Consider the following 18,688-nt stretch of genomic DNA (forward strand, 5'->3'; position numbering starts at 1 on the left):
AAAAATACGGTAACTTGATATGTTAGTTTTGAAAGGTTATATTTTTTTCCCTAAAAAAGAGTCAACTTTATTCTTGCAAGTTTACAACAGCTTTTCAAGGATTTGCAGGACTATTTTTCTCAAAAAAAAAAAAAAAAAAAAAAAAAAAAAAGATACTCAAAAATATATAACACTGAATACTTTATATTGTTCTTATAAAGTTGACGAAAAAAACTAATAAAATGTATTCTTAAAACAACTTTTTTGTAAAAAAAATATACAACTTTTCTTGTTACGTTCCGACTTTTTTTCTTGAACAAAACACTTTTTAAACAAAAATATACATATATAAATCATAGTTTTAATATACTAGTCTTGTAATATTATACAGTACATGTTTTCATAAAAAATAGTCAACTTTATTTTGGCAAGATTACATCTATTTTTTGTAAAAAAAAATTACCGGTACCGTAAATTCCGGAGTAAAAGCCGCTACCTTTTTAGCTATAGTGAAAATTGTTTTAATGTCTGTGCTAAGGCGTCATCTATGGCTCACTGGAGGTGCTGCGGTGCCCTTCCATTTACCGGCAGTGCATTTTTTTCCCACAACCAAAGTGTCATTCAGTCTTCTAGCCGCCCATAGCGATTTTACTCGTACGGATCTTCATTCATCACTCTAACAACATTTGTAAGTCTTACAATATAACTAAAACTGGTTATACTTACTAAGCCGTCCCTGTGTGATGTCGGTAAGAGTGTTTTCTTGCATATTAGTACGCACTATCTTAGAAAAATCTTTGTCCCCGAGGGGCAATTTGGTTTGCAGACGTAGTCATTAAAAACAAGGTTCAACAGTAAAACGAGGTACAACAGTAAAAAACAAGGTACAACAAGGTACAACAGTAAAAGGTACAAATACATCAAATACATACAACATACAAACCATCATGAAGGCATTGAGCTAAAAACTAAAAACATTTGTAAAACTATAAAAACTACCGGTAATCATCACACGTCGCTTCCCACTTAAGTGACTGCATTGCAGCTAAGATGGTTTAAGATGCTCATTTATAAAGGCAACAGCTGAGGGAACAAAGGATCTTATGAATCTGTTGTTTTTGGCCTTTCTATTAGTAGGGGCGTACCTGCATCCTGAGTCTAAACTCTGAGAAGAGAGGGTGCTGAGGGTTGACCAGAATGGCCTTTGCCTATCGTAATGTAATGATGCTGGCATCGTTCGCTAATATACTAACATGTTTAAGAGTGTCTGTGTTAGTATTATTAACTTACAATGGCATTCTTTTTGTATTGTTTCAGTTTCACAAATTTCTCAGTATATTTACCAAGATGTCACGGAGGAGTTATTGAGTCTGTTTAGCTGATTGGAGCGCTAGCTTCCACAGCTAGCGGGTCGATGACTTCTGTTTTGTTTGATCAGTCGTTTTACTGCCGTGTTACAGGCATTTGGAAACAATTACGGTAGGTAAATAACCCTTTAGAGAACCTTAATGTGTAAATAACTCGTTTCGCAACATATATATTTGCGGCTTACAGTGCGGTGCGGCTAATATATTAAAAAAAAGGTTTCTTTTAATATTTACTGGGTACAGCTTATATCCCAGTGCGCTCTATCGTCCGTATAACATGGTACTAACTTTTCCTGTAAGATCACTACTATTTATTTCTGACAAAATACAACTTTTTTCTTCCAAAATACAGCATATAACACATTTTTAAATCAAAAACATTAAACTTTAGACTGGTAAAATTCTAACTATTTTTGTTAAAAAATATACCGGTACAACTTTTATTGTAAGCTTTCGGCTATTTTTCTCTTTTTTTTTTTAATTATACTAACTTATTGTTCTCCTACAGGTCGTCCTTCCTTTAAAATACACAACTTACTACTTTACATCAATTTTGCCCCATTGCAACGTTGTTTCATCAAAAAATAATTCTGGGAAATGTGGGATTTCGAGAAAACCAGACATTTTTGGAATAAACATGAACATTATTTTGTTAGAATGGTTGATAAAAACAGAAGTAGCAAAACAAATTTGTGTTGTGGAGAATACGAAATTCGGGATAAATAGTAATTTGTTTGGGTTGTGTAAAATAAAACTGAAATAACCTAATGTAATTGGAGACTCCAAATTGTCCTTTGGTTTGAATGCGAGTGGGAATGTTTGTCTATATGCGCCGTTTGATTGACTATGAACCAGTCCTAAGTGTCTAGCCCAGGATCAGCTGGGATAGACCATAGCTCACTTGTGACCCTAATGAGGACAAGATGTACAGAGGATGGGTGGTTAACTTGAATTAATCTGTTGAGACATCTGGAATGTTTTCATTTATTTTTAATGGGAATTTGAATTGTGGAAAATATGGAATCGGAGAAAATGTGGGAATTATTTTGCACTAAAGTATGTCAATAGGTAAATCATGTGTCCTCTATGAGCTGGACATTTTGATGTTAGAATGGTTTGGATCGGTTGAGAAATGTGGAAATAGTTGAGCATGAAAAAACGTGGCAGTTTAAGAACAATGTGTGAAAGCGGTTTAGAATTTACACGAATACACCTAACTAGTGTTCAGGAAAATTACTTTTAAAAAGTAATTAATTATTGTGTTAGTTTCTTGTTACTTTACCATAAAAATAATTGAATTACTAACAGAACAACTCTTTAATCAATGTGACTAATTACTAGGTAAAGTAATTAATTTGTTACTTAAAAAAGAAAAATTCAAACATCTGGCATATGCAGTGGAGAGGTTTCACGAGAGCAGAGTGTGTGTGTATGCCCTTAAAAGGCGGTGCGTGTTGCCAAGTGATGTGTGACGTCAACGAGAGTGCTCTCAGAGCAAGATTTTAGCTCAGCTGTATTTGTTAGCTTAGTAGCAGCAATTTGCCAGCAGTGACGGCAGCTCTGTTAAATCTTTTCACTGGATTGTGTTAGCGCTAGTTCATAAAGAGATTGAATGTGCCTCAATAGCTGTCATTTCTCCTTGTCCACAAACGGGGAATTATAGTATTGCAAGCTTGTCACTTTGATAATTGATTTGTTGTTCATTATTCCCTCGTAGCAGTGGTAGTAGGAGTGTGCGCGCGTGTGTTCTTGGTCTACATGTTGTTTGCGGTGTGATGTTGCGTCTAACTATTTAATGTCAAAGGTTTTTTTTGTGTGGTGCTGGTTGTTGCTTTCATTAGTAAAAAGTTGCTATACAACCACATCAAAAGTAGCGTGCCACGCTACATCAAACGCATTGGTAATGGCTTTGTAACATATGTAAAATTAGATAACTCGATTACTTGTTACTAGTAAAAGTAACACAGTTTACCTAAAACTGCATATAACACAGCAGATTTACATTTTGGCTACTAAATATGTCCTAAAGTGTGGTGTGTTTGTTTGATAAACATTTGTGCTTCTGAATAAAGCTAATTGGACACTCCAGGTTTTCAGGAAACATCAAGGGCATTAAAAAATAATGGTATACAAAATAAATAAAGTAAAAATTCAAAGAAATAAAGGTCACCTCTTCACAGACAGCCTCAGGTCAGGTTTGCAGATGTTGTCGTCGCCGCAGTCCAGCAGTATGTGAGCCTGACAGGAACGAGGAGGACGTCAAAAGACGTTGGTTAAAGGTGGAGGCGTCAGCGTTACCTGTTTGGTGACGTTAGGCGGCGCCGACATATCTAGGATGGGCAGCAGTCCGTTTTTATCCGCAGCCAGCTGGTAGTCCAGACTGTACTCCATCACCACAGAAATAGGCGTGATTTTATCCCTGAACTCACGGTCGTCCTGGAAGAGGACACACACCTTGTTTCCTCCAAATCAAACGCTGTTAGGACCTGAGTCTAAAATGTGGTTTTACTCGAAGGAAGACGGGCTGCTCCTCGCAGGCCGGGCCGCCGCCGTTGGCCGTGGTCATGTTCTTGGAGTACTGAAAGGTGCGACTGTGAAAGAAGAGGACGCGCTTGGTCGCCTCTTTCTGCTTCAGGCGGTCCAACAGCAGGTCAACGCGGAACGCTTCGGGAGAAGTCGAGACATCACTGCTGAGCGATGGCAGTGGTGCCAGAAGGCCAGACTTTTTACTCACTTAGAGACGAAGGAGCTCCTCTGCCGCTCGCCTTCAGGCAGTATTTCACCTTAAAACTACACAAAGAGGAAGACCAGGTCAACCACGGCATTCTTAGAGACCATTAGGGGGACGGTCCTTGCAAGACTCACCAGGACACAGGCGTGCCGGATTCAGGAAGCGTGCAGGTCTTCTCCAATGGGTTGATAATCGGAGGGGTGATGTCCAACGTGGCGTTCACACTGATCACTGGGCGTGCTCTGGCATGCACGTTAACAACAGGAAGATTGTTACAAAGTAGACCACAGAGCTCTGGCAATGCCAACATGTCTGTCTGATGTGGGGCGAGTGGCTCAAGTAGGGCTGAGAGATAAAACAATACCAATATATATCGCGATATACACATATTTTATATCAATAAAAAAATGCGTTTGATAAAACGTTCTGTATTTTTTTTTTCTTCTTCGTTGGAAGAAACGGGAAGTTGCCAAGCAAGGTTGGTTGCATGAACAAAGGCATTAGCGCTCTAGTAACCGAGCAATGCCGGAAGTGATCACTAATCAGTTGGAGTGACACGCTCACAGCCAATCAGGTAACAGTATCAAATATCAGTTGGGTTGCGCCATCATGTTGTCTCGTGGTTGACTCTTTACAGGGAAGGAGTCACCTCGACAGTATGGCAGTTTTGGGGATTTTTTAAAAGGGACCGTAGCAAAGTGCTCGTGCCCACCAATACCACACCACCTCTGCCGCGCTCACTTTTTAGACCACAGCCGTAACTTCCTGCCACTAAACTTGCAGAAAATAGTTGTTCTCAGGTTTCTCAATGTTTACATTACACACTTTACTAAGCATTTATTTTTGCACCTTAATTTTAAGAGATCATTGTAAAGTTTTCAAAGTGATTTTACAATTTTGTTGACATTGAGTGTTTTCCATGCTGGTTTTCAGTAACTAACCCAACACTGGTGATAACTAAGCAGCGTGGTAGTTGTCCTATTTTACCGTCCCCAGTTATATTTTGTAATACTGTATTTTATTTCTTCCATGTGTTCTATGTATAGACTGATTGAAATAAGTGTTAATTCAGATATAATTTAGGTATAAGAAGGCCTCCTGTATATATATCAAATCCATTACTATTATTTAAACATAGGTGGCACACAAAGCATGCTTTTCTTACTTTCTCTTTCCCACTGCAGCTTCATCTGATGGATCTATTGGGTCAATGCACTGGCAAAAAGTCAAATTAAATTCCCCGGAAGTGCAAGAAATTGTTGTGGCTACTTCCGTGGCTCATCATACTCGACACTATGATGGAATATAATAAGCGGCATGACTAAAGACTTTGGATCTGAGTGCATCTGTATGGTTTAGCTCGCTTTGATATCAGGGGAGGTCTCGTTCGGTAAAGTACCCAGTCAGCAGCCTTAAAGATGGCCCAGCAGGGAGCCTGCACATACAAACACATAAACACACTTACCTGTATAAAACAGCTGTGTCAGCACCAAACACTCCAACTAGTAAATCTGTAAGACACAAACTTCAGCTGTTTCCATTGCAAGAAAGACACACCTGATGGTGTGTGTGTGTGTGTGTGTGTGTGTGTGTGTGTGTGTACCTGGATAACCATTGCGGTCTATGTCAGTGCTTCCAATCATGGAGTAGCCAAAGCTCGCAGGCATGTAGTTGGATGCCCATTTACCCTGAAGGACCTGGTCGATGACAGTCAAAATACTGTTTCATAATAGTTTTGTGGTCATCAGCCAGTTCTTAAGCTCTGTTGTCATGGCAAATAACTTTCTCTTCAAGTTTACACTGACCCCGGTTGTGGTCTTGGGACAGTAAGAGCTTTGGAGGGGATTCAGCATACACTAATCATCTACTAAAAAAAACACTTGGAGAGCGCAGACCTCCACTATTTCCCTAATCGTGAAAAAAATCCTGAATCCAGACAGAGATCCGCCTCAAAATGTTAAATCACTTGTTAAATCCCATTTCTGACATTTCCGAAAAGGTAAATGAAAATCCACCCATTGTTTTTTGATCTATCAATAGAAGCATGAAAGAAACGGTGTGAACTCTTTTGTTTGTCTCCACTATCTTTCTCTCTGCAAGTTTGCATGATGACCAGCACATACATGGATATCCAATCAGTTGTTTCTTACCCTATTTGAAACATTTACTGAAAGTTGCATGAAAATCTCCCCACACCTTTTCGAGTGATTTTGCTAGCTGACCAACTAAGTGACTGACATACAGATATTTAAACCAAAGGCAACAATTACAGTGAGCGCATCCGGAAAGTATTCACAGCGCTTCACTTTTTACACATTTTGTTTTGTTAAAGCCTTATTCCAAAATGGAATACATGTATTTTTGCCCTCAAAATTTTACACACAATACCCCATTATGACAATGTTAAACTTTTTTTTTAATAAATTAGAAAATTTATTAAAATGAGAAAAATACAAAAATCACATGTACATAAGTATTCACAGCCTTTGTACAATATTTTGTTGATGCACCTTTGGGAGCAATTATAGCCTCGAATCTTTTTGAATGCGATGCCACAAGCTTGGCACACCTATCTTTGGGCAGTTATGCCCATTCCTCTTTGCAGCACCTCTTAAACTCCAGCAGATTGGATGGGAAGCGTTGGTTTTCATCCAGGATGTATCTGTACATTGCTACATTCATCTTTTTTCATGCATTATTCATGCGTTCGTTACGTCTCGTCTCGATTACTGAAACGTATTATTTTCGGGTCTCCCTATGTCTAGCATTAAAAGATTACAATTGGTACAAAATGCGGCTGCTAGACTTTTGACAAGAACAAGAAAGTTTGATCATATTACGCCTATACTAGCTCACCTGCACTGGTTTCCTGTGCACTTAAGATGCGACTTTAAGGTTTTACTACTTACGTATAAAATACTACACGGTCTAGCTCCATCCTATCTTGCCGATTGTATTGTGCCATGTGTCCCGGCAAGAAATCTGCGTTCAAAGAACTCCGGCTTATTAGTGATTCCCAGAGCCCAAAAAAAATTCTGCGGGCTATAGAGCGTTTTCTATTTGGGCTCCAGTACTATGGAATGCCCTCCCGGTAACAGTTAGAGATGCTACCTCAGTAGAAGCATTTAAGTCCCATCTTAAAACTCATTTGTATACTCTAGCCTTTGAATAGCCCCCTTTTTTTTTAGACCAGTTGATCTGCCGTTTCTTTTCTTTTCTCCTCTGCTCCCCCCTATTCCCTGTGGAGGGGGAGACACGCAGATCCGGTGGCCATGGCTGTCCGGGGTCGGGACCCGGGGTGGACCGCTCGCCTGTGTATCGGTTGGGAACATCTCTGCGCTGCTGACCCGTCTCCGCTCGGGATGGTTTCCTGCTGACCCCACTAAGGACTGGACTCTTACAATATTATGTTAGACACACTCGACATCCATTGCATTCGGTCTCCCTAGAGGGGGGGGGGTTACCCACATATGTGGTCCTCTCCAAGGTTTCTCATAGTCATTCACATCGACGTCCCACTGGGGTGAGTTTTTCCTTGCCCTTATGTGGGCTCTGTACCGAGGATGTCGTTGTGGCTTGTGCAGCCCTTTGAGACACTTGTGATTTAGGGCTATATCAATAAACATTGATTGATTGATTTTTCCTCTATCCTGACTGGCCTCCCAGTTCCTGCCGCTGAAAAACATCCCCACAGCATGATGCTGCCACCACCATGCTTCACTGTAGGGATGGTACTGGCCTGGTGATGAGCGGTGCCTGGTTTCCTCCAAATATGATGCCTGGCATTCATGCCAAAGAGTTCAAGCTTTGTCTCATCATACCAGAGCATTTTGTTTCTCATGGTCTGGACTGGTCTGGCCACTCTACCATACAGGTCTGATTGGTGGTTGTCCTTCTGGAAGGTTCTCCTCATTCCACAGAGAAATGCTGTAGCTCTGACAGAGAGACCATCGGGTTCTTGGTCACCTCCTTGACTAGACTAAAACCAATGCAGCAATGGACAGAGACATCCTGGATGAAAACCAACACTTCCCATCCAACCTGATGGAAAGCATGATAGGTGCTGCAAAGAGGAATGTGCAAAACTGCCCAAAGTTATGTGTGCCAGGCATGTGGCATCGTATTAAAAAAGTCTTGAGACTTTTAATAAATTTGCAAAAAAAAATAATTAAAAAACCTTTTCACATTGTTATTGTGGGGTATGGTCTGTAGACTTTAAGACAAAAATGAATTCATTCCATTTTGGAATAAGGCTGTATAATACCAAAATATGGAAAAAGTGAAGCGCTGTGAATACTTTCCCTCAGAGGTAATAATACAGGAATGACAGTTTCCAGTAAAGGTTGATGATTACGCACAACGAGCTTTTAAAAGAATTTCAAAGAACCTGGGAGGGTGTCTGCTCAGGTCCCTGGGAACGCCCATTGTGGATGTAGACCAGGCCGTTGTGGTCTGGGCCTCCATAGGGTGCAGAGATGGCCACATCTGGGTCGAGACAAAGCACATGATAAATCAGCAGACAAGATGGTGGACGACTGTGTGTACGTGTAAATGGGCGATTCGCTTGCCATTGTAGCCGTCCATGTCCAAGTCTCCCAGCGCCGCGATGGACGAGCCGTACCTGGCGTAGACCTCTGACCCCGTAAGCATCTGTGGAGGGTGGAAGGAAAATCCTCCCCGACCCATGAAGACAGACACCTGGAAAACACACATGCACACAGGCAGTAAATAAAAGCGGGACGCAAATATGGTGTGCGTCTGTGTGTTTCCTACCTGCCCCACCTCCCTTAGCTTGCCATCGGACCCCCTGTCCATGAAGAGAGGAGCACCCACCAGCAGGTCCATCAAACTGACAAATTGTGAATTGGGCGACAGCATTAGTGATGTAAGCAATCATGACCCGACATTGACAATAAGTCTAACCCAGGGGTGTCCAAACTATGGCCCGCGGGTCAATTGCGGCCCGCCAGCGTCTTCAATTTGGCCTGCAAGATGGCACAAGTTCAACAAGCAATCTGGCCGGGCATATTAAATTCAATATTTGGCTGATTAATTTATGCTTATTTGTCAACACTTGAGTGACTCAAGCCAGTGCCCATGCAGTATGCTTTCTACAATAGCATACACAGCTTTTACTTATATAACCCAATCCAAACAACCTTCCCTGATCATGGCGTAGGAAAAAAAAATCAAGTAGCACAAAAAGTAAAAACACATGTCACACATAACAACCTGCTCATTGAACTTTGTGGATATTATTAAAAAAAAACAGCAAATCACCATAAAAAAATGTTAAAGGGGAACATTATCACAATTTCAGAATGGTTAAAACCATTAAAAATCAGTTCCCAGTGGCTTATTATATTTTTCGAAGTTTTTTTCAAAATTTTACCCATCACGCAATATCCCTAAAAAAAGCTTCAAAGTGCCTGATTTTAACCATCGTTATAAACACCCGTCCATTTTCCTGTGACGTCACATAGTGAAGCAAACACTAACAAACATGGCGGACAGAACAGCAAGCTATAGCGACATTAGCTCGGATTCAGACTCGGATTTCAGCGGCTTAAGCGATTCAACAGATTACGAATGTATTGAAACGGATGGTTGTAGTGTGGAGGCAGGTAGCGAAAACGAAATTGAAGAAGAAACTGAAGCTATTGAGCCATATCGGTTTGAACCGTATGCAAGCGAAACCGACGAAAACAACACGACAGCCAGCGACACGGGAGAATGCGAGGACGAATTCGGCGATCGCCTTCTAACCAACGATTGGTATGTGTTTGTTTGGCATTAAAGGAAACTAACAACCGTATTTTCCGCACCATAAGGCGCCCTGGGTTAAAAGCCGCGCCTTCAATGAACGGCATATTTCAAAACTTTGTCCACCTATAAGCCGCCCGGTGTTGTAAGCCGCATCTAACTGCGCTAAAGGAATGTAAAAAAAAACAGTCAGATAGGTCAGTCAAACTTTAATAATATATTAAAAACCAGCGTTCTAACAACTCTGTTCACTCCCAAAATGTACGCAAATGTGCAATCACAAACATAGTAAAATTCAAAATAGTGCAGAGCAATAGCAACATAATGTTGCTCGAACGTTAATGTCACAACACACAAAATAAACATAACGCTCACTTTCTGAAGTTATTCTTCATTCATAAATCCCTCGAATTATTCTCCTTCGTTGTCCGAATTGAAAAGTTGGGCGAATGTGGGATCCAAAATGTCGTCTGGCGCTGTCTCCCTGCCTCCCTGTCTTGGTGAACGTCACGTGTGTTCGCCTTCTGTCATCCACTGTTCCCACGCAGTTAGCAGTCTAGCTTCGAATGCCCTGTTGACACCAATATCTAGCGGCTGGAGGTCTTTTGTCAATCCACCCGGAATGACGGCGAGTATTGAATTAAGCGCGTAAGCGTGTCTCTTAATGTGATGTTATGAGCTAGCAAATATAACAACTACACTACCCAGCATGCAACGATAGTGACGAGCATGCGCGGTAGCCCTGAGAAGCGTTGTTGTATGCTGGGAGTTAGAATGTGGTTATGAGCACGCTGTGAGTAAACGTTGAGAACTCAGTTAACACGCCTCGTCTGCATTATTTATAATTAGACAGACAACACACTTAATAGGAGCCATTTTGGGGTCTTTACATAAACACACAAATGGAAATGAAACGTCACATATCCCAGCATGCACCGCGCGCTTCTTCTACGGGGAAAAAAGATGGCGGCTGTTTACCGAAGTTGCGAGACCGAAACTTTATGAAAATGAATCTTAATATTTATCCATATATAAAGCGTACCGGGTTATAAGGCGCACTGTCAGCTTTTGAGAAAATTTGTGGTTTTTAGGTGCGCCTTATAGTGCGGAAAATACGGTAGGTTTACAGCATATGAAATACATTTGGCAACAACATGCACTTTGAGAGTGCAGACAGCCCAATTTTCATCAATTAATATATTCTGTAGACATACCCTCATCCGCGCTCTTTTCCTGAAAGCTGATCTGTCCAGTTTTGGAGTTGATGTCAGCAGGCCAGGGAAGCTAGGGTCGATAGAGGGTTTAGCTCGCTCGTCTGCGGGAACAAACTGCCGCCATTGCTTGCCGTGCTATCGAGGTTCTTTGTCCCTGAATTGCTCACACAATCCGGTAGATTCAATGGGGGTCTGGCGGCAGATTTCTTTGACTTTATCGTTGGAAATGCATCTGCTTTGAGTGTCGCAGGATATCCACACATTCTTGCCATCTCTGTCGTAGCATAGCTTTCGTCGGTAAAGTGTGCGGAACAAACGTCCAATTTCTTGCCACTTTGGCATCTTTGGGCCACTGGTGCAACTTGAATCCGTCCCTGTTCGTGTTGTTACACCCTCCGACAACACACCGACGAGGCATGATGTCTCCAAGGTACGGAAAACATTCGAAAAAACGGAAAATAACAGAGCTGATTTGACTCGGTGTTTGAGAAAATGGCGGATTGCTTCCCGATGTGACGCCACGTTGTGACGTCATCGCTCCGAGAGCGAATATTAAAAAGGCGTTTAATTCGCCAAAATTCACCCATTTAGAGTTTGGAAATCGGTTAAAAAAAAATATATGGTCTTTTTTCTGCAACATCAAGGTATATATTGACACTTACATAGGTCTGGTGATAATGTTCCCCTTTAAATTACACCCATTTAAATCCATTACAAGGCATAATGGGAAAAAACCCCAAAACACTCTATACTTTTTGGCTTTCGGACTCTCGCAAAAAATTTTCAGCCCAATGCGGCCCCCCAGTCAAAAAGTTTGGACAACCCTGGTCTAACCCAAAATAATCAAAAGCTATTTGTGCTGAAATGCCATATTGTAGTGGAAATGCAGTGAGGTCAGCTTGTCCTTATAAGGACTCAAAAACATCAACAGCATCCCCTTGGCGACTCACCCGTCCTTGTTCACGTCGGTCGCAGCCACAGAGTGTCCGAAGTAGGCGGCCATCTTGCAGAGGCAGAGAGGAGAGATAACATCATTGCACTGCTTTAAAGCATTCGTAAAAAGAGGCTCGGTCCTGGTCTCAAAAAGTGACGGGCTCTGCAGGAATGCTTCTCATCGCTTTGTGCCGCGTTTCCTGAGCGCTGACATCATCACTTTATTGCCTGCCAAGGCCCGCAGGAGGGTCAAGCCAAAAGTTACCATTCCTACTTAGGTAAGAATGAGCTCTTTTTTCCCCGTATATTTTATCTGCAGACACAGTCAAGAGTAAGATGACGCAACCAGCTCGAATATAGCTAGTTAAATGAGATGAACTATGGACCCCACAATGCCTGTTTATGCTGTCTCTTTCAAAGTCAATTATAACATATCCAAACTGTACAAAATGGGAGGAGAAAAATCTTAATTGTGTTACTGCAGGGGTGTCCGAGGGCCATTTGTTGCCAATAAATAATCCACACATAATACTAAACACGAAACATTATGAAGGAGTATTAGGGCCATGTTAAAAAGAGAAAAAAAGTAAACTATTGAATGTTTGACAAGACATCACACTAACCAGTGTTTACTATAAATTTATGTATTCATTTTACTCATATTTTTTTAAATAAAGCATCATCTGTGAAGAATGATTTATGATTTTCCACATTATTGTGGAGACTCTTATTGTGAAATATTTTGCCTTGAAAGTATCACTTCCGCTTTCAGATTTGTGGGGTTTGCGGATCGGTAATGCTTGTCTCCTGCCTTCCAGTCATCGTTTTCTTCCGTGTGTGATATTTTATAGATGTTTTGGTATCCTTGCCGTATTTTTCGGACTATAAGTCGCAGTTTTTTTCATAGTTTGGCCGGAGGTGCGACTTATACTCAGGAGCGACTTATGTGTGAAATTATTAACACATTACCGTAAAATATCAAATAATATTATTTAGCTCATTCACGTAAGAGACTAGACATATAAGATTTCATGGGATTTAGCGATTAGGAGTGACAGATTGTTTGGTAAACGTATAGCATGTTCTATATGTTATAGTTATTTGAATGAATACCATAATATGTTACGTTAACATACCAGGCACGTTCTCAGTTGGTTATTTATGCCTCATATATCCACCCATCCATTTTCTACCGCTTATCCCTTTGGGGTCGCAAGGGGCGCTGGAGCCTATCTCAGCTTCAATCGGGCGGAAGGCGGGGTACACCCTGGACAAGTCGCCACCTCATCGCAGGGCCAACACAGATAGACAGACAACATTCACACTCACATTCACACACTAGGGCCAATTTAGTGTTGCCAATCAACTTATCCCCAGGTGCATGTCTTTGGAAGTGGGAGGAAGCCGGAGTACCTGGAGGGAACCCACGCAGTCACGGGGAGAACATGCAAACTCCACACAGAAAGATCCCGAGCCCGGGATTGAACCCAAGACTACTCAGGACCTTCGTATTGTGAGGCAGATGCACTAACCCCTCTTCCACATAACGTACACTTATTCAGCCTGTTGTTCACTATTCTTTATTTATTTTAAATTGCCTTTCAAATGTCTATTCTTGGTGTTGGGTGTTATCAAATACATTTCCCCAAAAAATGCGACTTATATACGTTTTTTTCCTTCTTTATTATGCATTTTCGGCCGGTGCGACTTATACTCCGAAAAATACAGTAATAGTCGGAAAGACAGCTGTGTTCACTAACGAGCATTTGACTGCTAAATAGATGAGCTATTGTGGCAAACCTGCACAGGGTACGATTTAAGTGACACTACTTATATGCAAGTATTGGAGTTGTACAGTATACAGGTACTAATAAAGTACTACTCTACTAATTAATTAAAAAAGTTACTATACTGCCTTAATAATTGACATATTTTGCCTTAAAAACTAACAAAAAAGTTGGATCCATAAACACCGAAGCATTTTTAAAACATCGCTTAGTAGCGGCTAACGTCCATCCACAGTTAGCTGCTTGACTAGACAAACTAGACAACACAAACTACGATTCTTACAAGTATCATCCCTGCAGGACGAGGAATAGCTAAACATCCTTCACTACACACCGTAAGGGGATACAATAGCTAACCGCTAACAGCAAGCTAGCACTCCTCAATGTAAACAAATGGGTGGATCTATAGAAATATCAACTGCAACAAGAGCTTTATATAGTCAATGTTTACACCAATATTTATAATCACAAAATCTTTTGTCATTTTTCCTGTTGTTCATAAACTCAGGAAATATGTCCCTTGACACAAGAATAATTTATTATGACCAATGTATGACCCTGTAACTACTACACATTTGTAGTATCACCCACAACTTATGTAAAGTATCCAAACAACAGAAAAATAAGTGCTTATTACATTTTAACGGAAGTGTAGAAAGAACATGTTAAAACTGAAAGTAACCAGTCATTTAATAACAGTAAATGAACAAGTATATTAATATTAAGCCAAAATGCCTCAGTTCTCCCTTTTCTGTCTACACACATTGTCTGCTTGTAAGTACTCCGTGATTGTGTGCCGCCGAACATGCTCGTCTGCTCGTGAATCCAGCAATGTCAAGACGTGACTTTGACGCGGGCTCGGGACCGGTACGTTTCAGAGACGGTATCGTACCGAAAATTATTAATTAGTATCGCGGTACTATACTAATACCGGTATACCGTACAACCCTAATATATATATATATATATATATATATATATATATTTATATATATATATATAGGCTAGGAGACACAGAGAGTAACAAGCGGTAGAAAATGAGTTAGAAAGGACAGATTTAAAAAAATAATAATAATAATAAAAATTAACGGTATGGCATCAGAGGGTGGGTCTTGAACTGGGTAAGAAGTTACTTAACCACCAGGAAGCAATACATGAAGCTAGGCAAACATACATCTACAACGCTAAATATAACCTGTGGCGTACCACAGGGATCAATACTGGGACCAAAATTGTTCAATCTTTATAAAATGACATTGGTAAAGTTACAAAAGTTAGTATTATTTGCATTTTGTTCAAAAGAACACGCAGAAGCTAACACAAATTCTAACAAAAGAAATTAATACATTAAAGAGATGGTTTGACAAAAACAGACTATTCTTAAACTTCAGGAAAACTAAAGTAATGCTATTCGGTAACAGTAGAAGAGAAAGTCAAACATAAATACAAATAGACATCGAAACAGTAAAATAAATCAAATTTTGGGTGTAATAATTGATAATAAAATGAACTGAAAACCTCATAAAAATATACTACATAAAGTGACAAGAAATACATCAATGATGAATAAAGCTGGACAAAATATGTATTGGACAAAAAAAATTACTCCATATTCTCTACTGCTCGCTAGTGTTACCATATATGAGTTATTGTGCAGATATATGGAGAAATAACTACAAAAGAAAGTTTCAGTCACTAACCGTGTTACAAAAAAAAATCTGAATAATACATAATGTTGTTCATTGAATCAAAATTAAATTCCACAACATAGTGAATTTGCAAACTGCTAAACTTGTGCATAAAGCAAACTATAACCTGTTACGTTACCCAAGAACGTACAACAATTCTTCTCAACAAGAGGAGAAATATAAACTCAGAGAAAAATGTGACTCAAAGCATCTGTATGCACGTAGAACACTTAAAACCTTTAGCATATCAGTATGTGGAATTAAATTATGGAATGGATTAAGTAGAGGAATCAAACAATGTACTAATATGATCCAGTTTAAGAAACGGTTCAAACTCAAAGTGTTCACAAAGTACCAAGAAGGAGAAGAAAAATCATGATAAACATTTTGAACTAATTGATAACCTTAGTAATCGCATATGAAGTAAAACTTGCTTGACTATTTATTTATCTTTAATTGTATTATTTATGGAGTATATTGTGAACAAATAGAGAACAGGGAGTGAACAAAACTGTACAAAAATTGCTATGTAATTGCTCTGCTTCTCCCTACTCCTTTTCTAACATGTTGAAAAGAGAAACTGGAAATTGTGGCGTATAATGTTGTAATTGTATGCATGTTTGAAATAAGCTCAAAAATATTTTCCCGAATATTTACCTTGTTTTGGAAACCCCCAATGTCCATAAAAATAACGTAATGCCAATTATGCAAATTAGATGGCATCATCTACCCCCTACTGCCACAGACAGATTGCAGTCCTGTTGGTTGCGCTGCTAACAGTAGTAATTATTGAAAAACATACAGAACATTAGCATTTCTGACCTACACGGTTTAATAAAAGTATTAAAAAAACAAAAAAAAACGTAAATAATATCAAAGTGGCCCCAGCATGGGCAAATAACATTTCAAACATGAAACACTGGATGAGCTTGTGGACTGACGTGTTGGCAGCATGTCACTGATAAAACGACACGAGTCACTGCCTCACTGACGTGGTCAGAGGAATGAGACGGAGACAGAGATGAGAAGTGTCATTGTTCCAACTTAAATCCTGAGAACGTGGGCCTCAAATAAGAGAGGAAACAGGAAGCAGATAAAAGTATGACTGCTGCTTTCAGATGGCAGCTAAAGGAGGACAGACAGGAAGTGAAGAGCTCATTAAGGCCCATAACTTCTCTCTACACCCGCCTTAGGGACCTTTTACAATCCAATCGCTTATTTCTTCATTGTATTCAAGTATCTTTTTAACCATTTCATAATTGTCATTTTAGACCAATAGACAGTGTTATTGCATATAAACAACGACGACAGCTCACCTGAGTTCCTGTGAAGTTGACCACGGACTCCATGTTGAGGCCATTGAAGATGTTTACCTAAAATGTTAACGACATTAGCCCCGCTCCTTGTGCTGCAATAATCACAGTGAGAAGTTTTTGGCACTTACGTAACCGAGTGCCTTGTCCCCCCTCGGCACGCCAGTAACGTAGTCTAGGAGAGGGAAACAACAGACGTGTTACTGGTACACAGGAAATAAACAAAAAGCACCTGGGGAACCCCAAATGTAACTGCAGAGGAAGGATCACATTCCAGGGCACAGCTGTAAAGCGAGGGGGAAACGCTACATGTGGTTGTCCTAAATCAATTATTCTTAAATGCAGTTTGGCGAATGAGTGCGTCATGAGTAAGTCACATTCAAGCGTGCAGTAGAAATTACCTTCTTTTCCATCGTCGTTGAAGTCTCCGACTGTCACAGAGTATCCTGGAGGACAAAAAAAGTGGAATTACGCAAGGAACAACATTTTTTAGGGTGTGATTGTTAGATTTTTTGGGGGGGCTAAAACACAGAGAAAATGTATTTTAAACTTGTCCTCTAACTAATTGGCTATATTCGCAGATTTTTTCTCTCCCCTACATTCAGAGAGTGTCTAAGTGCTACTGACACTGACAAACTGGAGTTCTAAAGTAAGGATTAGGTGTTCTAATGGGGTGTCCTGTTTAGAGAAAGTTGGTCACACCTAAGGAAGGGTGTCGTTCACATTTGACCCGATACGGTACAGATTCCCAGATACCGGTACATTTGTGCGTGTTAAAAAATATTAATTGTTTTAGACAATAAAATCTCATTTTTTATTGCAACATTTAAAAATGAGCTGATTATGACAACTGCTGTCTAGTTGTAATATCTTGTTTTATTATCACATTTCTCAGTATCATTTACAAGTATGACAATACAGTTGCAAGTTTAAGACGTTAGATGGCAGTAGTGTATAGTTTATGGTGTGTTTTGAAGCCAAACAGCTACATTTTTGTTTCATCTGACCACAGAACTTTCATCCAGAAGGTCTTATCTTTGACCATGTGATGTCAGATGAAACTAAAATTTAGCTGTTTGGCCACAATACCCAGCAATATGTTTGGAGGAGAAACGGTGAGGACTTCAATCCCAGGAACACTATTCCTACCGTCAAGCATGGTGGTGGTGGTATTATGCTCTGGGCCTGTTTTGCTGCCAATGGAACTGGTGCTTTACAGAGAGTAAATGGGACAATGAAAAAGGAGGATTACCTCCAAATTCTTCAGGACAACCTAAAATCATCAGCCCGGAGGTTGGGTCTTGGGCGCAGTTGGGTGTTCCAACAGGACAATGACCCCAAACACAGGTGAAAAGTGGGAAAGGAATGGCTAAATCAGGCTAGAATTAAGGTTTTAGAATGGCCTTCCTAAAGTCCTGACTTAAATGTGTGGACAATGCTGAAGAAACAAGTCCATGTCAGAAAACCAACAAATGTAGCTAAACTGCACCAATTTTATCAAGAGGAGTGGTCAAAAATTCAAGCAGAAGCTTGTGGATGGCTACCAAAAGCGCCTTATTGTAGTGAAAATTGCCAAGGGACATGTAACCAAATATTAACATTGCTGTATGTATACTTTTGACCCAGCAGATTTGGTCACATTTTCAGTAGACCCATAAAAAATTCATAAAAGAACCAAACTTCATGAATGTTTTTTGTGACCAACAAGTATGTGCTCCAATCACTCTATCACAAAAAAATAAGAGTTGTAGAAATGATTGGAAACTCAAGACAGCCATGACATTATGTTCTTTACAAGTGTATGTAAACTTTTGACCACAACTATATATATATATATATATATATATATATATATATATATATATGTTATAATTTAATGGATATATAATTAATATAATTGGTTATTAAGAGTA

General features: G+C 39.9%; 1 protein-coding gene across 1 annotated transcript in view; it reads right to left on the minus strand.

Annotated features, from left to right (window-relative positions):
- The window catches only part of itgav (integrin, alpha V), a 58,117-nt gene that overhangs the window by 15,878 nt on the left and 23,551 nt on the right, over positions 1-18,688 (minus strand). The window contains exons 8-21 of the mRNA XM_061970864.2: positions 17,177-17,221; positions 16,907-16,950; positions 16,779-16,835; positions 12,005-12,057; positions 8,851-8,926; positions 8,646-8,775; positions 8,465-8,562; positions 5,681-5,774; positions 5,543-5,588; positions 4,212-4,319; positions 4,081-4,136; positions 3,856-4,010; positions 3,645-3,782; positions 3,517-3,584 (exon numbers count right to left, since the gene is read on the minus strand). Coding sequence (XP_061826848.2) covers positions 3,517-3,584; positions 3,645-3,782; positions 3,856-4,010; positions 4,081-4,136; positions 4,212-4,319; positions 5,543-5,588; positions 5,681-5,774; positions 8,465-8,562; positions 8,646-8,775; positions 8,851-8,926; positions 12,005-12,057; positions 16,779-16,835; positions 16,907-16,950; positions 17,177-17,221 — 1,168 coding nt within the window. The remainder of the gene's footprint in view (positions 1-3,516; positions 3,585-3,644; positions 3,783-3,855; positions 4,011-4,080; positions 4,137-4,211; positions 4,320-5,542; positions 5,589-5,680; positions 5,775-8,464; positions 8,563-8,645; positions 8,776-8,850; positions 8,927-12,004; positions 12,058-16,778; positions 16,836-16,906; positions 16,951-17,176; positions 17,222-18,688) is intronic.

This window comes from Nerophis lumbriciformis, linkage group LG13 (genome assembly GCF_033978685.3).
Source record: "Nerophis lumbriciformis linkage group LG13, RoL_Nlum_v2.1, whole genome shotgun sequence".
Taxonomy (NCBI): Eukaryota; Metazoa; Chordata; class Actinopteri; order Syngnathiformes; family Syngnathidae; genus Nerophis; species Nerophis lumbriciformis.